The following is a 23,734-nucleotide window of genomic DNA, read 5'->3' as shown; positions in this document are numbered from 1 at the left end:
CATATTTGAGAGTTTATAATTATTCCAAAACATGTAAAAATGCTTTCCATATTAGAAAAAAAAATTAAATCCTTTCACAGCAGTGACCATTATGCACTTTTTAAAAATCTGAACAGTTTCATGCTTTCAAAAATGGTATTTTAAAGTCATTTTTTTCACTCATTTACTAGTTAAAAGAAGTGGATATTTTTACTGTTCTTATAATATTGCAAAAAACGTTTCAGAACTTTCTTATCGTTTTAAAATGCCATTTGACACAAGTTGAAGTGAGCGGATATTTTTAGTGTTCTTAAAATAAATGTAATAAATTTCTATGAAAGATATCATTCTGAATAACATATCTTTCCATCTCAGGAGTGGATTTCTCCGGAATTTTGTGGCTGTATGCCAAATTGCTTACCTTGCGAGTTTCTATAGGCCCACATATAATTTTTTGTCATTTTCATGGCAGACTAAAATAGGATACGAAGAAAATAGTACAAAAACATAAATTTTTCAATAATTTTTATTAATAACCACAAATGATTACAAACGAGTAAAGAATATTAACAGAATGCATACATTTTTAATCATTAAACACGTGCAGTATGCATGGTCGTAAGAATCTTTTGTGGACCACATTACCGTCCAATGTATTTATAAAAGTATGAGAGTTCAATGACCTTATGACCAATGGCATCCCCAATAATGGCATTTAGGCGCCATATCGTTGCAACAGATCCACTTATATACAAACTGATGGCAACATTCACCTAAAACTAGTAGAAGATACTTGAATTAAAATAATAATTTGGAAATTACATTATTTATACATTTGGAAATTCGTAAATGTTTGTGTACTATTTTTAATTTTATGCTTTAAGGATGAAATTATGAAATTGATTTTGAACTTACTTTGGTATAAGTTTTCTAGATGATAACATAATTTTAATATTGTAGGAGTTCTATACTGATTACTTTACATCGATTACAGTAAGAGGAACGCCATCTTGTAGTATATTTACGAACACTAGATTTCAAGATTCGAGAATAATTATTAAGTGGACTTAATATCTATGTTAAAGATTAAAAAATAATTAAAATAATTAAATAAGCTCCCCTATTAGGTTGTTAAAATATTAAAAAAAATTGAGAAACAATACCTGAAAAAAAATTAAGCAACTATGAAAATTAAAAGGAAAAAAAATTCTTAATTATTGATCCAAAAGTACTAAATATTATGAATGTTGTTAAAATTCAGATTCAAGTAGAATATTTACATCAAGACATCACTATTTTAGTTTTTCCTTTCAGTATTTTTGATTCAAAAAAGAATTATCAAGCACATTAATAGCATACTTGCTCTTAAATTTTTTTTATTATTATTGTTAGTATCTATGCCTAAAATTCATTATTGCTGATTTGATTTCTTCATTGAAATAATTTGCTGATAATTGAAGTTTAATGGATACTTGTTTATTACCACTATACATCTACAGCATTAAATAAAAGTCGTCCGAATGTTTAATCTTTTTTATGTTGTTTCTAATGGCACTTATCCAAGACAAGCCCACTGACTTTATGAAGTCCTTTGTGAATTAAGCAAAGGGTACGTCTCTTGTTTTTTCAGTTGCGCCATCTAGGCCAAGAGAACAACATAGCTATACACACGTCACAACCCTTTTTACGGGCCGGGCTTCATTCATGCATTACATTCACTCATCTACAGATCATAACTTAGACCTGAATCAGGGAACAATTACCCCTGATCCAATACCCCTAATGGCATTACACTCGACATGTAGGACATTGTGACCAAGACAGATACATACGCACGTCAGCCACCACACACGTCTTTGGCCGAGGGGCTTCGAACTCGCAACCCAAGAGACGCGAACACAACGCCCTGCCAACCAGGCTAACCCGGCCTTCTTTTTTATGTAAAATGTGTTAGCATTTGCATATTGAGATTTCGATAATTTTAAGCAATTTAAACCAAAATTATTTTTCATAATATTCTTTAGCATTAATTTCATTGGAACAAATATTCCTCAAGGTAAAATATCATTTCTAGAATTTAAAAAAAGGTGTAAGAAGCAAAGGAAAGTACTTTTCTTTCTAGTTTAAGAGCTGACATTAAGGAACGGTTGAGCCTTGGGTACAGATCTCTAATCCTAATCTTAGTATAGGCTGTCGTCATATTAGCAGATTCGAACTATCCCAAGTAATGTCCGTTAGTATTTAGAAGAAATCTGGTCCTCTTACTATTCAAACATTGTTTATGACTATTGCTACTATATTGTTTCTCTATGTAAACAGTACATTTTTGAATAAATATTTGTATTTATTTACAAACTTCAAAAATTGTTTAAGAATTTCCACTAAATTCTATCCTGTGCAATATAATTTCGTAACTAATCAGCTGTTTGCAAATTTGAACACTATAAGATAAACGCATTTCAATCTTTTCTCGGAATATCATTCCGTTTTCAGATGGACTACTCATCTACGATCTTGTCCAAGTCTTTCATCATCCTTGTCACATAGATCCTTCAATGGTAAGTATTATATCTCAAAGTATTCATAAAAGACATTTGTCAAAGTATCCCACACAAATCTATACGGATGATACCATGGAAATCAGCGCAAACGAAGCTCAGAAAATTGTTGCCATCCATCTAAATGACCATTTGACCAAACAGAGAAGATGTACGATTCCATGGAAAATTAAAATTAATACTGACAAGTGTCAGTCTATACTGATCACAAGAAAGAAATTGAACGCTTCTCTAAAATATCTAATTCGAAGTGAAATCAAAGGGAATGACGAAATCAAGTATCACAGAGTAACGTTGGTTGAAACAACTTCTATATAAGAACCATATTAATAACATAATTGAGAAATACAGGATGACTAAAGATAAATATTACCCCTTCGAATAAAATTTTAAACTTTCATTATGGAACAAATGGCTGAAATCCTAAGCTCCACCCCTGTGGGTAACCGAAAAGGTGGTTGTCTGACTCCTCCCATTGATGATGGGACGTACTTCCTTAGGGAAGGGTTGTACCGTGACCGGTGCCCTTAGGACTTAACAACAGTTCCCACCAGTGTTGCTGTAGCGGCAGTCCGATCATTCAGTTTTTATTCGTGTGCCTTTGGGTGGGTCGGAGAGTTAGTGTATGACTAGCTACTCTTCCCCTGTTTCGGTGGTAATTGATAAAAATTAAATTGGAAAGCTAGAGACCTTGCAACATCAGACGACATGGCAGATCCTACAGATGCCTTGTGCATTAGAAATACCAACATATTAGAGGACCTCAAAGCAGGGAACTTTTTATTGATGGTGAGATAGCAAAAGGATTTTGAACGAATGGTCAGTGATTCATTAGGACAGTTTAAATTAATAATTTGATCATTCTTTTATTTACTTCCAATTTAATACGATCAGCTATTTTGCAAATTTTATTTTTAAAAAAAACTGCAAATGTTACGAAAAATGCATGAAACAAACTATCAACATTTTGATGCAAATCATTTATCATGACAATAGCAATTACTTTACATTTTGAAGCATAAGATGAAAGACTAGAAAAAGAAGGAGGTTGCTACCCCCACAACACTCCTCCCTCGCAACATATTCTTCACCGGATCAAATCCAATCAAAACTACTTTTGATGTATGTATGTGCGTGTGTGTAATAATTGTATGAACGACATTTTTGTTCTGTTTTTTTCTTGTCATCATGTTCAGTAATAGATGGAATGACAGATAGTCATTCAGTAACTGAATTTAATATCATTAGATAAATTTCCTTTCCAAAAATTCACTCTTTAAACTTACTGCAATTTTAAGTTATCACATGTAAATACTCACGAACAGACTAAATGAGCAACAGAAAATACGTAGTCAAATTTTGTCTTGACTTTAATGCACATATAGAATTTTGGTGATATAATATTTCCAAATTATATGCCAAATTTCCTAATTTTATTTCGTAACATGATCAGATGGAACAGATAAGTGAATATATGTATTGACAAACTTCTATAGACGGACTTCATTGAAAATTTTATCGAATTTATAATTTTTGCTTAAATAATTCATGCCACATTTCATTTATCTAGATCAGTGTTTTCCAAAGTGTGGTACACGTACCCCCAGGGGTACAATAAGAGTTTGATGGGGGTACAACTGAGGCAAAAGTCAACCCCCGGAAAATCACGTAACTCTGTCCAAAATGAAAGAAGGCCCAATCATCTGTGGTCCACTGTCCCTCCCTATAAAACTATTTTCCTGATTTAAATAAAAATATTGAATGGATAAGAGATCCATTTAACTTTGACACAACATTCATGCCAGAAGATTTGACGCACGCAAAAGAAAAGCAGTTGTTGGAATTGGCTTCAGACGGATTTTTGAAAATTAAACATAGGGAGAGTACCTTACCATCATTCATGCAACATGTGTACCCCGGTCTTAGCAAAAAAAGTTCTGAAATACATCTTGCCTTTTCCAACTTTGTATTTATGTGAAATTGCTTTTTCAGCATTTATACAGATTAAGTCGAAAAAAAGGAACAGACTGTTGGACGTGGAACCGCAACCGAGATTAAAATTAACAAACAGGGAACCAAATGATGACGATCTGTCATCTCTAAATGTTACTTACAATATAACTTTTATTTATATTTTATTATGAATAATTTTATTTCTCTTTTCTTATTATTTTGTGTATGCCACAAAAAAATATTTTATGTTGTTATTAAAATACATCCATTTTTTTTTGACGAGGGGTACACAGCATTACGAAAATTATAGAAGGGGTACACACATGTCAAAAGTTTGCGAAATACTGATCTAGGTCGTTATGGTTTTGAGTTATCGTATTCATACACAGATTGAAGAAAAATATTATTGTAAAAATGATGTTTCTTGATTCAGTAAAATTTTATTTTTAAAGTTTAAGAGGTAAAATACTTAGACGATTAAAATAACTTCTCTTTCATATTCATATATATTCAAGAAAGAAAGGATTAAATTCTACAGTGTCTGTGACAAATTCAGTTTTTCTCTAGAATTCAATCAAAAGTATGTAAAACAAGATAGAAAATGGAATAATTACTAATAGGAAAGCTGGTCTTGCGACAGCAGTCCCACTTGCCGTCCATCGTTTGGCAGCATTCAGCTGTTATGGGGCACAGATGGAGGTTGTCAGGGCAGACTTTATTTCCAATATTTTGGACATTCGCTTTCATCACCGTGCTCTGGAGATTTGGGGAAGTGTTTGGCCTCTTCTCTTGAATGATACTGATTGCATCTGGAACACACATACATGCATTAGAAAATCTTTGAGATTTTTTTACATTACTTAAAATTTAATTTTTTTCCAAATTTTTTTAGTTTTACTATAAAATTCGTATTGGTTCACATAATATTTCTGTAAATATTCATTGTAAAAACGAAATATGATAGAAAATAGTCTTTATAGACAAATCGTCCTATAAAACTTCTATTTATTTAATTATGATTTTCATTAAAGAATGTTTAGATGATTCATATGTCTTCTATTTGAATGGCTCCCAATAATTTTCCATTAATAAAAATTTCTCCATTAAAATAAACTTGATTAAAAAAAATTCAAAATTTTTTAAATTTGATTTCGTTTTAAATTTCTGAATATTTGTAAGATATAATTTAACTTAGATAACGTATATATAAACATTTATGAAGTTGTGTTTGGAAAGTAGGAATATATCGATTTTTATTATTATAAACTGATTCTATCTTGAAATTATCATCAATAAAATTAGTTTAATATCTGTAATGCAATTTTAAATTCCAAATTTAAATAAAAATAAGAATTGCTTTTAAATGTTTCAGAAAATACAATACATCCTTTAGCATGACTAGATTGTTTTTCGCATTAATCTAATGCATCAGAAGTCGTTATTCAACTCAAATTTGATGTTTGAATTGAATAAAGAGTCTTCAAAATCACTCAGATAAATAGTATTAAGTTTTGGTTCTACACTCAAGAAATATTTCAATGAAAACTTACTTGGTAAAGCATCTGTGCAGCTAATAAAAAACAGAGCCACAATTGCTGTCAGCCTATAAAAGTGAAGAAAAAAAGTGTGAATTTTCATCTTTTCAAATTTCTTTCAACAGTACGATAGAGTATTTAAGGAAATAGTAATGTTAACCAAAAGCTAAACTACTTCCAAAGGCCATTGAATGCTTACTGAATTTATACTATCAGAGCATTTACTTTCGATTTTCTAATCATGGTCAACAGAATTTTAAAATAACTACAAATAAAAAAATACTTCCAATCGCAAAAATTCTCTAAATGAAACAAATTTTTTTATTCTTATTATGTTTGCTTCATTACAAGAGACTCTTGATAAAGCTAAGGAGTCTCAAATTTTTATCGTTTTTTATTAATTCACTTTTTTATGCTCGATCTGTACGTTTAGTGAAAATTTTTCAATCCATTTTAATGTATATTCTATGATCTAGAGACTTAGAACCTTATATAAAATTCAGAACCGGATGAAAATATAATATTAATTCCCTAGCTGTCTGTTTGGCACAAATTTTGCAATCGATTAAAAACTTTCATTATCAAACTGATAGCTTCATGTCAAATCATTAGCTTTTCGCGAAGTTAGTTTAAAATTGATTGCAAAATTTCACACTTTCACTAAAATGCAAAATATAATTAATATAGCATGTTTTTTTTAAATTAATAAGTAAAGGTATTTTAAAAGTTCATAATCACAAATTTTCAGGACAATCCCTATGGGGCTAGGAGAAATACATTTAGTTATTTTTTATATCCATTATTATATCCATTTAAAGGATGATATATATTAAAAAAATATTTAAATAATTACTTTTTTATATAGAACCTAATCCTAGTAACAATATTTTGTAAAATACTCTTGACTATCTAATATATTAAATAAACAAATATGCTCCACTCCTCTTCAGACGAAATAAGCAAGTTATGAAATCATGTTACGCGATTTACAAATCATTTCAATAGGCCTCAACAAAAACACGCCTCGACAAAAAGCCATCTAATCAACGGACTTAGTTTCCACAAAGCGGTCATCTATTTATCTGAAATAAAGAAATTTATATCTTTATAATTTGATCAACTTTGATTGTAAAGCAGATTTTTTTGTTGCTGCCGTTCAAAATGTTATTTGTGAAGAATATTTTATTAAATATGTCCAAAAGAATTTTTAATTAGATTTCTTTAAAAATCAATAGAAATTTAGATGAACATTTAGCTCTTTTAATTAACAAAAATATATCATTTGAATACAACATAGATACAATAGAAAGAATACAACATATAATTCTTGACATCATTTAAAGCATTTTTCGAACTCATACTTTGATGAAATGAAATTACATCATCGGAATTATATCTGCCCTAATAGAAGGGATACAGAGAAAATAACGACAACATTCAGATGGGAGGTATAATTGAATCTTAATGACCACCACTGACCACGATATGACCCCTACTATAGGAAGTATATTCCTGTCAACGACAAGGGATAGCCCAACCTCAAATTGCTACTGTGGTCATCAGGGAAGTGTCAGTGAACCAACAATAGGATGACCTTCAGTGAAGTAGATGAAATAAAGAAAAGCTTTTTTTGTAATTCTCAGAGGACGCGAATACATAACAGGATCCTCATTTGTTAGGTTTCAATGATGGAAGGAAAACTTGCAAATAAATATTTACATAAACAATGAAAACAATTTATACTTCATTTGTCAATAAAAGCATATCAAACAAAAAATAAAGAAATATTTTTAAATGACAATAATTCAAGAAAATTTACAAGATAGATAAGCTGTTATCGTCAAAAAAAGATTACTTTTTAAATGTTATTAGAATTTTTTTAGGGTGATATTATTTTTAGTTTTGGGTGAAAAGATTCAAAATTTTGCTCAATATTTAATTCATTTAAATTTCAATGAATAATCGTTCTGGCAGTGAATATTCACAACAACCAAAGTATATTTGTAACAGCTTCGGAAGATATAATTCGAAAGATCTCCCGTGTATGAAGTCGACATACAGACACGCAGATTCATATGGTCACTTATATCAATAGTAGACAACTACTGAACAAAAATCGTTAGTTTTCTTATTTCCTTCATTACTTCGAGAGCCATCAAATTATTGAAATCCTAAAAAAAAAAAAAAAAAAAAAAAAATCCTAGTCCTACATTTTTAGTCTGATTTTTGGTGTAAACTATTAAAGACGTGTTTTATAGCATTTATTTGCTAGGGTATTCAATTAACATAACTTCTAATTAAGATGTGCACACACAAAAAATACAGTAAAAAAAAAAAAACTGTTTAAAGTTATACTGTAAAGGTTTCCTTATTCCTCAGGATAACATATCCATTGTGATTAACTTCTGAATATTGAATGTCAAAATAACAGAAGTGAATTACGATTGCTAATTTAATTCAGTTATTTCCATTAATTTAAAATTCTATGAAAACATCTTATAATCTTTCCTTATAGAATGATAAATTCTTGCCGTGTGAAAAGAAAAGAAGTAGTGCCATCTAGTGGCACATTGGATAATTATATCAGTTATACTATCTAATTTTTTAAAATATAGTTCACATTTAAGTTTCATAATTAGTATTTGCTAACTTAATCATGAATAGAAATTATAATTAAAGCTTTTTGGGCTTTTTGGAACATTGGTAAATTCCAACAATCGAATTCGCATTCAATTTCTGTTCTTTGTCTTTGATTAAAGTGTTTTTGCTATCGATTCATTAATAATAATCACGGAATGCATGTAACATAAAAGCTGGTAAATAGATGGACTAATGAGACTGGCCGTCGAAGCACGTTTTTTTAAAGAAACCTCTAACAATTGCGAGGTATTAAATACACTACTTGAAGACCTATTATCTAACTTTTAATTTTTTTTGGAAAAAAATCATACACATTATTTGAATTTTAATTTTAAAAATTTCTTTACCATTTAACAAACGATAAAATACTTGTATATTTAATGAATAATTTGTTACTTAATAATGAAACGTAGAAGTAAAATATCATACTTACAAAGAAAAGTGCATCTTTGACGAGCGATGTACAGCGGAATCAATATTACGAATACAAATGGAAGAGAAAAAATCTTTAAATATATATTTGCTGGAATTTTCTGTGCTACGTTAGATCAATTTGACTAGCGAAGTTTTGAAGTGAAAGCAGATATTATCAACTAAACGTCGCTTGGAAACAATGCTGTTCAAAGATCAATAGAAATGAAGATAAGATTTACTTAATTTCAAGACTTGCGAAAATTGTCTTATCATTTTTGTGTGTGTCTATAAGCTTCTTTTTTAATCAAATCTGTCAATGAAAGTTATCCTAAATTTGTAACATTCACACTACGAGGAGCTTAGAACAAAAGATTTTTAAAGATTTTCAACTTTAAGCAAAATTATTGAACATTTAATATTTACAAATAGTTGAAATTTAAGAGTTTGGGACAAACATTTTTATAATTTGTATCTTTAAGCTGAAAATGTTTTTAAAAAATGAATTGATTGAAGTATCGTTTGTATTTCATAAGAAATTGCGCTCGAAATATATTTCACTCATTGAACGTGTTTTTAAATTACTGTAAGGTCAATCCTTCATATCCAAAACTTTTTGAATGGAAGTTAATCCTGTTTTATGCTCCTAAATGAAAATTAAACATTGTATGTTTAGTGTTGATTTTAATTGTCCTAATTGTGTGTACAAATTTTGCTATATTACTGCAATCATAAAGCTTCACAACTTTTTAAATACATTTAAAATGTAAATGAATTGTTATTTTTCGCAGTTATTAGAACAACTAGTCATGAACGATTCCGATCTATTCAAAACACATGAAACGCTTGCACGTGATTCTTGATTGGAAGCACTCACAACTTCCCATCGAGTGGAAGACTAAATCATAGGAGATCTATAGCGATGATATAGTGGGTCATTCACTTCTGGTATCAAATTCATTCCGATTTTCTCAAAATCAGCCTATTTTCCTGATCTCGCCTTAAGTGATTTAGTATTTTCTTAAGGGACATCGATTCACAAATTTTAAAAAATGCATCTAAGAAAGCACACAAATATATAGCAAAAAGGGACTTATAATACATACTTACATTTTTACCACAAAATTTACATGTATTAAACGAGAATTTAGAAACTACGAAATCTACAATTGTAGCAAAATTTTGAAAAGATAAAGTACATGAAGCATAAATAATAGCAGGATTCAAATAGTAAAATTAGAAATAATAATAACATTGCAAAATACAAACGTAATGTAAGATATAAAATAATAATAATAAAAGTATAAGATAAATAAAAATATAAGTAAATATAAAACGGATCATAATATAAAAGAAAGATTATCCAATATCCGGAGAGTCCACAAAAACATATTATCTTCAGATTTAAAAAAAAAGAAGAAAACAAACAAAAATATGCACTTGTTTTTATATAAAAATCATTTATACTTTTAAATACTATTTAAAATTTGTAAATTCTTTTTATATGTGCACCAATAGTCGCATTAACAAACCAAGACAAAAAAAAAAAAAAAAAAAAAAAATTCTAACCCTGCTCTATGAAAAACTGTAGAATCAACATATGTCATAAACATGTATGCAATTCATGAATTGTCGAGTCTGAAGACAAATTTCTCTGGTTCGCAGACCAACATTAACGTTGCTCCTGGGCTATGGATTTAAATTTCTAAATTGCGCAGTGACTTATGCCATTTGATTTGTTTTATTAGTCTTTTGAAATACGTACCCACTACAGTTGCTTTATCCCTAACTGTCAAAGGACTGCTCAGATGTCGTCCTTGTCATCTGACCGTGGTTCAAAATTACTAGGACCATCCCAAAACAGCCCTAGTGTTGCTTTAGAACGGGATGTTTATATAACTAAACTAAACTCTAAGTTAGCAATTGGACCAAAATTAAAAGAGACATTCTGTATTATCCGTGTTTTAAAGCCATGAAAAGAATAATTGTACAAAGCATTTTACCAGACTGTCCGAGTAGATTCATAATCCACCATTATTTCCGTTCAGAATCAAGAGGAATTACCGGATTGTTTAATGAATAAACTTAAACAATTATCAATAAACTGACCTCCATACTGGATTGGCTGAAATTCCACTCTTTATTATTTTTCACAAATTAAATAAAAATTATTGTTTCATATCAACGGCCAGTTAAAATAAATTGAAAATAATTTGTCTTTTATTTGGGTATAATCATTCATTTGAATATAATTACATATAATTTTCAACAGAGAGCAAACACTTAAAATTTTAATTAAAGGTGATACTATTTTTATTTCAAATGCTATTTAAAAATTATATTCAATACATTTTTGTCAAAATGAAAATAATTTCCGTTAAATTTAGATATTCATTTAAAATGAATTAAAATTTGAAGTGTCAAGACCTTAGGCATGCGCAGAAATAATTCCTATTCTTAGCGTTATGCTTTTATACCAGATTCCCTTCGTCTTCGAAACTAGATGTGGTTAATCGCACAAATAATCTTTACTGCTCTTTCACTTCAAGTATGTGAGGACTCGTTGGGAGAACGGCGAAACGTTTCATTGCTATTTAGCTTGTCCTCACTTCGAGTCTTTAAAAGACCGAATAAGTTTATGTATTTTTCTACTTTTCTTTTTAATATTACTATCCATAAATCCATAATAAATCTACAGTTACAGTGATTTTTTTTCAAATCATATACTTAAAAATAAAATTTTGCGTCGAAATATCTGTAAATTGAATTTAAATTTTAAGTGTAAAGAGCATGCACATGAGCATAAATCTTTCCTATTCTTAGCATTGTGTTCTAAGACCAGATTCCCTTCGTCTTGGAAACCACGTGCGGTTTATCGAATTAAGAATCTTAGACTTCTTTTTCGCTCAAAGGATGTGTGGACTGTTGGAAAGAGCGACAAGAAGTTTCACTGTTTGTTTTGCTAGCCCACCGTGCGAGTCTCACAAAGTTAGAATGAATAATTTTATATTTATTTGCTCATTTTTTTTTATCTTAATATTATTCTCCATAATAATTCTTCAATGACAGTGAATTTTTGCAAATCTTATTCTTCAAAAATAAAATTTTATTTCCAATTATCAATAAAATGAATTAAAATTTCAAGGTCTTGCACATGCGCGGAAATCATTCTTATTCTTAACATTGTGCTTTTAGACCAGATTTAATTCGTCTCCGAAAGTAGGTGTGGCAAATCGCATTCGGAATATAAAGTTGTTCTTTCCATCAAAAGATGTGTGACTGGAAGGCCGAGCGACAAGGAGTTTCACTGCTTTTTTAAACTATTCTAAAACTAAACTAAACTAAACTAATAATTCTAAGGTTACCACGAAATTTGGCAAGTCTTATACTTTAAAATATAAGTTTACGTCGAAATATCAATAAATTGATTTAAAATTTTAAATGTATAGACCTTGCACATGCGCAGAAATCAGTCCTATTCTTAGCTTTGAGTTTTTATACGATTCCCTTCGTCTTCGAAGCTAGGGGTGGTTAATCTTATTAAAAGTATTAGGATCCTATTGTCACCGAGCGATTTGTGGAATGGTAGGAAGTGCGAATGCGAGTTCCATTGATTTTTGCTGGTCCTCAGTTCGAGTGGTGAACTTATACTTCAAAATATAATTTTACATCGAAATATTAATAAATTGATTTAAAATTTCAAGTGCAAAACCTTGAACATGCGCAGAAATCAATCCTATTCTTAGTATTGTACTTTTAGACCAGATTCCCTTCGTCTTGGAAACTATGTGTGGTTAATCGTATAAAGATTCTTAGCCTTCTCTTTTGCTCGAAGGATGTGTGGACAAATGGAAAGAAGAGAGGGAGTTTCATTGTTTTCAGCTTTCATTGCTGTCCCAAGGATGCGCGGTCTGGTGGATACAGTGAAATGCGGCTCTCCGCTACTTTTTCGTGGTCTTAAGTTCGAGTCTGTAAGACAATAAATAATTTAATTTTTTATTCAGTTTTTTAAAATTTTCTTTATACTTATTCTATAGTATCTACGAATTCGACCAATTTTCGTACTTCCTAATATAAAATTTAACGTCGAAATATCTGTAAATTTAATTGAAATTTTTAACGTTGATGTCTTGCACATGCACAGATATCACCGGTACGCTTAGCATTCTGCACTTAGAACCAGATTTCTCTCCCCCCCCCCCGTATTTGAAACTTGGTTGATAGAATTAAGAAACGTAGACTGCTATTTTGTTCACGGGATGCGTAGTATGTTCGATAAAGTGTTATTCCACTCTCCGCTCCTTTTTGGTAGTCTTAAGATCGAGTATGGAATCCAATGAATAATTTAATTTTTTCATTCATTCTTTAAAAAATTTTTTCCATACCTATTCTATAGTTACTACGAAACAGACCAATCTTCGTACTTCCTAATATAAAATTTAACGTCGAAATATCTGTAAATTTAATTGAAATTTTTAATGTTGATGTCTTGCACATGCACAGATATCACCGGTACGCTTAGCATTCTGCACTTAGAACCAGATTTCTCTCCCCCCCCGTATTTGAAACTTGGTTGATAGAATTAAGAAACGTAGACTGCTATTTTGTTCACGGGATGCGTAGTATGTTCGATAAAGTGTTATTCCACTCTCCGCTCCTTTTTGGTAGTCTTAAGATCGAGTATGGAATCCAATGAATAATTTAATTTTTTCATTCATTCTTTAAAAAATTTTTTCCATACCTATTCTATAGTTACTACGAAACAGACCAATCTTCGTACTTCCTAATATAAAATTTAACGTCGAAATATCTGTAAATTTAATTGAAATTTTTAATGTTGATGTCTTGCACATGCACAGATATCACCGGTACGCTTAGCATTCTGCACTTAGAACCAGATTTCTCTCCCCCCCCCCGTATTTGAAACTTGGTTGATAGAATTAAGAAACGTAGATTGCTATTTTGTTCACGGGATGCGTAGTATGTTCGATAAAGTGTTATTCCACTCTTCGCTCCTTTTTGGTAGTCTTAAGATCGAGTATGGAATCCAATGAATAATTTAATTTTTTCATTCATTCTTTAAAAAATTTTTTCCATACCTATTCTATAGTTACTACGAAACAGACCAATCTTCGTACTTCCTAATATAAAATTTAACGTCGAAATATCTGTAAATTTAATTGAAATTTTTAATGTTGATGTCTTGCACATGCACAGATATCACCGGTACGCTTAGCATTCTGCACTTAGAACCAGATTTCTCTCCCCCCCCGTACATGAAAGTTGGTTGATAGAATTAAGAAACGTAGACTGCTATTTTGTTCACGGGATGCGTAGTATGTTCGATAAAGTGTTATTCCACTCTCCGCTCCTTTTTGGTAGTCTTAAGATCGAGTTTGGAATCCAATGAATAATTTAATTTTTTCATTCATTCTTTAAAAATTTTTTTTCCATACCTATTCTATAGTTACTACGAAACAGACCAATCTTCGTACTTCCTAAAACAAAATTTAACATCAAAATATCTATAAATTTAATATATATTTTTATTGTCGATGTCCTATACATGCGCAGATATCATCCGTATGATTAGCATTGTGCACTTAGAACCATATTTCCGCAAATTTTCAACTTCGTTGATAGAATTAAGAAACTTAGACTGCAATTTTGTCTGAGAGATGCGTAGCCTGATGGATAGAGTGACATTCAAAGTTCCCCTCTTTTTTGGTGGTCTTAAGTTCGAGTCTGGAATCCCATGGACAATTTGATTTTTTTTTATTCATTTTTTTTATTTTAATCCATATATATTCTATAGTTACAACGAATTCGAACAATCTTCGTGCTTCCTATTATAAAATTTAACGTGAGAATATCTAAAAATTTAATTGAAATTTTTAGTGGTGATGCCTTGCACATGCGCAGATATCATCCTTATTTTTAGCATTGTGCACTTAGAACCAGATTTACATCGCATTTTAAACTCGGTGGATAGAATTTAGAAACTTAGACTGCTGTTTTATTTAAGGGACCTGCGGCCTGGTGGATAGAGTGACCTTCTGGTCTCCGTTCCTTTTTCGTGGTCTTAAGTTCCAGTCTAGAAAATGATGAATAATTTAATTTTTTTGCTTATTTTTAAAATTTTTTTCCCATACTTATTCTACAGTTACTACGAAATTGACCAAATTTCGTACTTCCTAAAATAAAATTTAACGTTAAAATACCTCGCCATCCTTCGTTCTCTAAAAAAAAGAGAAAAAAATACAGACTTAATAGAGCTATACTTAAAACCGTTAATTAATCAAATATATAGAATTATTATTTACTATGCAGGAAAGAGGCTTGAACTGCGAAGGACAGTGAAAATTCAGCACTCTCCAACAACCCACCCTCATCTACAAAAGAAATAAACGAATGAAATCAAAAGATTAATTTCGAATCGAGAATGCGCAGAATTTGAAGGTGCTACGGAATATAAAATAATTTTTTCTACACTTACCCTATAGAGAAGGAGTGCCTCCGTTGCTGAATTTTCAGTATCCAAAAAGTTTTAAATATTTCAATTTCTTCGTTTCCGCGTTTATGTGCTTCCTTCATTAGATTTTCTGAGTCCGGATTCTCTTCCATCCCCTGGATTGGCCTTTCTACTCGCCATCCTTTGTTCTCTAAAAAAAGAGAAAAAAAATACAGAGTTAATTGAGCTATACTTAAAACCGTTAATTAATCAAATATATAGAATTATTACTTACTCTGCAAGAAAGATGCTTGAACTGCGACGGACAGTGAAAATTCAGCACGGCACTCACCACTCTCCAACCACCCTCCCTCATCTACAAAAGAAAAAAACGAAAGAAATCAAAAAACTAATTTCGAATCGAGAATGCGCCGAATTTGAAGCTGCTACGGAATATAAAATAATTTTTCAACACTTACCCTATAGAGAAGGACTGCCTCCGTTGCTGAATTTTCAGTATCCAAAAAGTTTTAAATATTTCAATTTCTTCGTTTCCGTGGTTATGTGCTTCCTTTATAAACTTTTCTGAGTCCGGATTCTCTTCCTTCCCCTGGATTGGCCTTTCTACTCGCCATTCTCAGTTCTCTAAAAAAAATTACAGAGTTAATAGAGATATACTTAAAACCGTTAATTAATCAAATATATAGAATTATTACTTTCTCTTCAGGAAAGAGGCTTGAACTGCGAAAGACAGTGAAAATTCACCACGGCACTCACAACTCTCCAACAACCCACCCTCATCTACAAAAGAAATTAACGAATGAAATCAAAAGATTAATTTCGAATCGAGAATGCGCAGAATTTGAAGGTGCTACGGAATATAAAATAATGTTTTCAACACTTACCCTATAGAGAAGGAGTGCCTCCGTTGCTGAATTTTCAGTATCCAAAAAGTTTTAAATATTTCAATTTCTTCGTTTCCGCGTTTATGTGCTTCCTTCTTTAGAATTTCTGAGTCTGGATTCTCTTCCTTCCCCTGGATTGGCCTTTCTACTCGCCATCCTTCGTTCTCTAAAAAAAGAGAAAAAAAATAAAGAGTTAATTGAGCTATACTTAAAACTGTTAATTAATCAAATATACGGAATTATTACTTACTCTTCCGGAAATGGGCTTGAACTGCGAAGGAGAGTGAAAATTCAGCACAGCACTCACAACTGTCCAACAACCCACCCTTATCTACAAAAGAAATAAACGAATGAAATCGAAAGATTAATTTCGAATTGGGAATGCGCAGAGTTTGAAGGTGCTACGGAATATAAAATAAGTTTTTCAACACTTACCCTATAGAGAAGGAGTGCCTCCGTTGCTGAATTTTCAGTATATGAAAAGTTTTAAATATTTCAATTTCTTCGTTTCCGCGGTTCTGAGCTTCCTTCATTAGATTTTCTGAGTCCAGATTCTCTTCCTCCCCATGGTTTGGTCTTTCTACTCGCCATTTTCATTCCCTAAAAATGAGAAAAAATACAGATTAATAAGAGCTACAATTAATAAATCAAACATAGAATTATTACTTACTCTGCAAGAAAGATGCTTGAACTTCGAAGACAGTGAAAATTCCGCACGGCACTCACAACTCTCCAACAACCCACCCTCATCTACAAAAGAAATAAAAGAATGAAATCAAAAGATAAATTTCGAATCGAGAATGCGCAGAGTTTGAAGGTGCTACGGAATATAAAATAATTTTTTCAACACTTACCCTATATAGAATGAGTTCCTCCGTTGTTGCATTTTCAGTATCCAAAAAGTTTTAAGTATTTCAATTTCTTCGTTTCCGCGTTGATGTGCTTCCTTCATTACATTTTCTAAGTCCGGATTCTCTTCCTTCCCCTGGATTGGCCTTTCTACTCGCCATCTTCCGTTCTCTAAAAAAAGAGAAACAAATACAGAGTTAATAGAGCTATACTTAAATCCCTTAATTAATCAAATATACGGAATCATTACTTACTCATCCGGAAAGGGGCTTGAACTGCGAAGGACAGTGAAAATTCAGCACGGCACTCACAACTGTCCAACAACCCACCCTTATCTACAAAAGAAATAAACGAATGAAATCGAAAGATTAATTTCGAATTGGGAATGCGCAGAGTTTGAAGGTGCTACGGAATATAAAATAAGTTTTTCAACACTTACCCTATAGAGAAGGAGTGCCTCCGTTGCTGAATTTTCAGTATCCAAAAAGTTTTAAATATTTCAATTTCTTCGTTTCCGCGGTTATGTGCTTCCTTTATAAACTTTTCTGAGTCCGGATTCTCTTCCTTCCCCTGGATTGGCCTTTCTACTCGCCATTCTCCGTTCTCTAAAAAAAAATTACAGAGTTAATAGAGATATACTTAAAACCGTTAATTAATCAAATATATAGAATTATTACTTTCTCTTCAGGAAGGAGGCTTGAACTGCGAAAGACAGTGAAAATTCACCACGGCACTCACAACTCTCCAACAACCCACCCTCATCTACAAAAGAAATTAACGAATGAAATCAAAAGATTAATTTCGAATCGAGAATGCGCAGAATTTGAAGCTGCTACGGAATATAAAATAATTTTTCAACACTTACCCTATAGAGAAGGACTGCCTCCGTTGATGAATTTTCAGTATCCAAAAAGTTTTAAATATTTCAATTTCTTCGTTTCCGCGTTTATGTGCTTCCTTCATTAGATTTTCTGAGTCCGGATTCTCTTCCATCCCCTGGATTGGCCTTTCTACTCGCCATCCTTTGTTCTCTAAAAAAAGAGAAAAAAATACAGAGTTAATTGAGCTATAATTAAAACCGTTAATTAATCAAATATATAGAATTATTACTTACTCTGCAAGAAAGATGCTTGAACTGCGACGGACAGTGAAAATTCAGCACGGCACTCACAACTCTCCAACCACCCTCCCTCATCTACAAAAGAAATAAACGAAAGAAATCAAAAAACTAATTTCGAATCGAGAATGCGCCGAATTTGAAGCTGCTACGGAATATAAAATAATTTTTCAACACTTACCCTATAGAGAAGGACTGCCTTCGTTGCTGAATTTTCAGTATCCAAAAAGTTTTAAATATTTCAATTTCTTCGTTTCCGTGGTTATGTGCTTCCTTTATAAACTTTTCTGAGTCCGGATTCTCTTCCTTCCCCTGGATTGGCCTTTCTACTCGCCATTCTCCGTTCTCTAAAAAAAATTACAGAGTTAATAGAGATATACTTAAAACCGTTAATTAATCAAATATATAGAATTATTACTTTCTCTTCAGGAAAGAGGCTTGAACTGCGAAAGACAGTGAGAATTCACCACGGCACTCACAACTCTCCAACAACCCACCCTCATCTACAAAAGAAATTAACGAATGAAATCAAAAGATTAATTTCGAATCGAGAATGCGCAGAATTTGAAGGTGCTACGGAATATAAAATAATGTTTTCAACACTTACCCTATAGAGAAGGAGTGCCTCCGTTGCTGAATTTTCAGTATCCAAAAAGTTTTAAATATTTCAATTTCTTCGTTTCCGCGTTTATGTGCTTCCTTCTTTAGAATTTCTGAGTCTGGATTCTCTTCCTTCCCCTGGATTGGCCTTTCTACTCGCCATCCTTCGTTCTCTAAAAAAAGAGAAAAAAAATACAGAGTTAATTGAGCTATACTTAAAACTGTTAATTAATCAAATATACGGAATTATTACTTACTCTTCCGGAAATGGGCTTGAACTGCGAAGGAGAGTGAAAATTCAGCACGGCACTCACAACTGTCCGACCACCCTCCCTCATCTACAAAAGAAATAAACGAAAGAAATCAAAAAACTAATTTCGAATCGAGAATGCGCCGAATTTGAAGCTGCTACGGAATATAAAATAATTTTTCAACACTTACCCTATAGAGAAGGACTGCCTTCGTTGCTGAATTTTCAGTATCCAAAAAATTTTAAATATTTCAATTTCTTCGTTTCCGTGGTTATGTGCTTCCTTTATAAACTTTTCTGAGTCCGGATTCTCTTCCTTCCCCTGGATTGGCCTTTCTACTCGCCATTCTCCGTTCTCTAAAAAAAAATTACAGAGTTAATAGAGATATACTTAAAACCGTTAATTAATCAAATATATAGAATTATTACTTTCTCTTCAGGAAAGAGGCTTGAACTGCGAAAGACAGTGAGAATTCACCACGGCACTCACAACTCTCCAACAACCCACCCTCATCTACAAAAGAAATTAACGAATGAAATCAAAAGATTAATTTCGAATCGAGAATGCGCAGAATTTGAAGGTGCTACGGAATATAAAATAATGTTTTCAACACTTACCCTATAGAGAAGGAGTGCCTCCGTTGCTGAATTTTCAGTATCCAAAAAGTTTTAAATATTTCAATTTCTTCGTTTCCGCGTTTATGTGCTTCCTTCTTTAGAATTTCTGAGTCTGGATTCTCTTCCTTCCCCTGGATTGGCCTTTCTACTCGCCATCCTTCGTTCTCTAAAAAAAGAGAAAAAAAATACAGAGTTAATTGAGCTATACTTAAAACTGTTAATTAATCAAATATATAGAATTATTACTTACTCTGCAAGAAAGATGCTTGAACTGCGACGGACAGTGAAAATTCAGCACGGCACTCACAACTCTCCAACCACCCTCCCTCATCTACAAAAGAAATAAACGAAAGAAATCAAAAAACTAATTTCGAATCGAGAATGCGCCGAATTTGAAGCTGCTACGGAATATAAAATAATTTTTCAACACTTACCCTATAGAGAAGGACTGCCTTCGTTGCTGAATTTTCAGTATCCAAAAAGTTTTAAATATTTCAATTTCTTCGTTTCCGTGGTTATGTGCTTCCTTTATAAACTTTTCTGAGTCCGGATTCTCTTCCTTCCCCTGGATTGGCCTTTCTACTCGCCATTCTCCGTTCTCTAAAAAAAAATTACAGAGTTAATAGAGATATACTTAAAACCGTTAATTAATCAAATATATAGAATTATTACTTTCTCTTCAGGAAAGAGGCTTGAACTGCGAAAGACAGTGAGAATTCACCACGGCACTCACAACTCTCCAACAACCCACCCTCATCTACAAAAGAAATTAACGAATGAAATCAAAAGATTAATTTCGAATCGAGAATGCGCAGAATTTGAAGGTGCTACGGAATATAAAATAATGTTTTCAACACTTACCCTATAGAGAAGGAGTGCCTCCGTTGCTGAATTTTCAGTATCCAAAAAGTTTTAAATATTTCAATTTCTTCGTTTCCGCGTTTATGTGCTTCCTTCTTTAGAATTTCTGAGTCTGGATTCTCTTCCTTCCCCTGGATTGGCCTTTCTACTCGCCATCCTTCGTTCTCTAAAAAAAGAGAAAAAAAATACAGAGTTAATTGAGCTATACTTAAAACTGTTAATTAATCAAATATATAGAATTATTACTTACTCTGCAAGAAAGATGCTTGAACTGCGACGGACAGTGAAAATTCAGCACGGCACTCACAACTCTCCAACCACCCTCCCTCATCTACAAAAGAAATAAACGAAAGAAATCAAAAAACTAATTTCGAATCGAGAATGCGCCGAATTTGAAGCTGCTACGGAATATAAAATAATTTTTCAACACTTACCCTATAGAGAAGGACTGCCTTCGTTGCTGAATTTTCAGTATCCAAAAAGTTTTAAATATTTCAATTTCTTCGTTTCCGTGGTTATGTGCTTCCTTTATAAACTTTTCTGAGTCCGGATTCTCTTCCTTCCCCTGGATTGGCCTTTCTACTCGCCATTCTCCGTTCTCTAAAAAAAAATTACAGAGTTAATAGAGATATACTTAAAACCGTTAATTAATCAAATATATAGAATTATTACTTTCTCTTCAGGAAAGAGGATTGAACTGCGAAAGACAGTGAGAATTCACCACGGCACTCACAACTCTCCAACAACCCACCCTCATCTACAAAAGAAATTAACGAATGAAATCAAAAGATTAATTTCGAATCGAGAATGCGCAGAATTTGAAGGTGCTACGGAATATAAAATAATGTTTTCAACACTTACCCTATAGAGAAGGAGTGCCTCCGTTGCTGAATTTTCAGTATCCAAAAAGTTTTAAATATTTCAATTTCTTCGTTTCCGCGTTTATGTGCTTCCTTCTTTAGAATTTCTGAGTCTGGATTCTCTTCCTTCCCCTGGATTGGCCTTTCTACTCGCCATCCTTCGTTCTCTAAAAAAAGAGAAAAAAAATACAGAGTTAATTGAGCTATACTTAAAACTGTTAATTAATCAAATATACGGAATTATTACTTACTCTTCCGGAAATGGGCTTGAACTGCGAAGGAGAGTGAAAATTCAGCACGGCACTCACAACTGTCCGACCACCCTCCCTCATCTACAAAAGAAATAAACGAAAGAAATCAAAAAACTAATTTCGAATCGAGAATGCGCCGAATTTGAAGCTGCTACGGAATATAAAATAATTTTTCAACACTTACCCTATAGAGAAGGACTGGCTTCGTTGCTGAATTTTCAGTATCCAAAAAATTTTAAATATTTCAATTTCTTCGTTTCCGTGGTTATGTGCTTCCTTTATAAACTTTTCTGAGTCCGGATTCTCTTCCTTCCCCTGGATTGGCCTTTCTACTCGCCATTCTCCGTTCTCTAAAAAAAAATTACAGAGTTAATAGAGATATACTTAAAACCGTTAATTAATCAAATATATAGAATTATTACTTTCTCTTCAGGAAAGAGGCTTGAACTGCGAAAGACAGTGAGAATTCACCACGGCACTCACAACTCTCCAACAACCCACCCTCATCTACAAAAGAAATTAACGAATGAAATCAAAAGATTAATTTCGAATCGAGAATGCGCAGAATTTGAAGGTGCTACGGAATATAAAATAATGTTTTCAACACTTACCCTATAGAGAAGGAGTGCCTCCGTTGCTGAATTTTCAGTATCCAAAAAGTTTTAAATATTTCAATTTCTTCGTTTCCGCGTTTATGTGCTTCCTTCTTTAGAATTTCTGAGTCTGGATTCTCTTCCTTCCCCTGGATTGGCCTTTCTACTCGCCATCCTTCGTTCTCTAAAAAAAGAGAAAAAAAATACAGAGTTAATTGAGCTATACTTAAAACTGTTAATTAATCAAATATACGGAATTATTACTTACTCTTCCGGAAATGGGCTTGAACTGCGAAGGAGAGTGAAAATTCAGCACGGCACTCACAACTGTCCGACCACCCTCCCTCATCTACAAAAGAAATAAACGAAAGAAATCAAAAAACTAATTTCGAATCGAGAATGCGCCGAATTTGAAGCTGCTACGGAATATAAAATAATTTTTCAACACTTACCCTATAGAGAAGGACTGCCTCCGTTGCTGAATTTTCAGTATCCAAAAAGTTTTAAATATTTCAATTTCTTCGTTTCCGTGGTTATGTGCTTCCTTTATAAACTTTTCTGAGTCCGGATTCTCTTCCTTCCCCTGGATTGGCCTTTCTACTCGCCATTCTCCGTTCTCTAAAAAAAATTACAGAGTTAATAGAGATATACTTAAAACCGTTAATTAATCAAATATATAGAATTATTACTTTCTCTTCAGGAAAGAGGCTTGAACTGCGAAAGACAGTGAAAATTCACCACGGCACTCACAACTCTCCAACAACCCACCCTCATCTACAAAAGAAATTAACGAATGTAATCAAAAGATTAATTTCGAATCGAGAATGCGCAGAATTTGAAGGTGCTACGGAATATAAAATAATTTTTCAACACTTACCCTATAGAGAAGGAGTGCCTCCGTTGCTGAATTTTCAGTATCCAAAAAGTTTTAAATATTTCAATTTCTTCGTTTCCGCGTTTATGTGCTTCCTTCTTTAGAATTTCTGAGTCTGGATTCTCTTCCTTCCCCTGGATTGGCCTTTCTACTCGCCATCCTTCGTTCTCTAAAAAAAGAGAAAAAAAATAAAGAGTTAATTGAGCTATACTTAAAACTGTTAATTAATCAAATATACGGAATTATTACTTACTCTTCCGGAAATGGGCTTGAACTGCGAAGGAGAGTGAAAATTCAGCACGGCACTCACAACTCTCCAACAACCCACCCTCATCTACAAAAGAAATAAACGAATGAAATCAAAAAATTAATTTCGAATCGAGAATGCGCAGAATTTGAAGCTGCTACGGTATATAAAAAAAAATTTTC

General features: G+C 32.3%; 1 protein-coding gene across 1 annotated transcript; it reads right to left on the bottom strand.

Moving 5' to 3' along the window:
- Positions 1-487: 487 nt before the first annotated feature.
- On the bottom strand, positions 488-9,242 carry LOC129969206 (uncharacterized). Its single transcript, XM_056083652.1, has 4 exons — positions 9,099-9,242; positions 6,041-6,093; positions 5,105-5,299; positions 488-758 (listed from the first exon to the last, which is right to left on the bottom strand). Exons 1-4 carry the CDS (start codon positions 9,110-9,112, stop codon positions 664-666), a joined length of 357 nt encoding a protein of 118 aa, XP_055939627.1. The 5' UTR covers positions 9,113-9,242; the 3' UTR covers positions 488-663.
- Between the last annotated feature and the right edge of the window lie 14,492 nt (positions 9,243-23,734).

This window comes from Argiope bruennichi, chromosome 5 (genome assembly GCF_947563725.1).
Source record: "Argiope bruennichi chromosome 5, qqArgBrue1.1, whole genome shotgun sequence".
In the NCBI taxonomy this organism is placed as follows: domain Eukaryota; kingdom Metazoa; phylum Arthropoda; class Arachnida; order Araneae; family Araneidae; genus Argiope; species Argiope bruennichi.
Note: the sequence above shows the minus strand (reverse complement) of the source record. Positions and strands in the feature narration are given on the sequence as shown.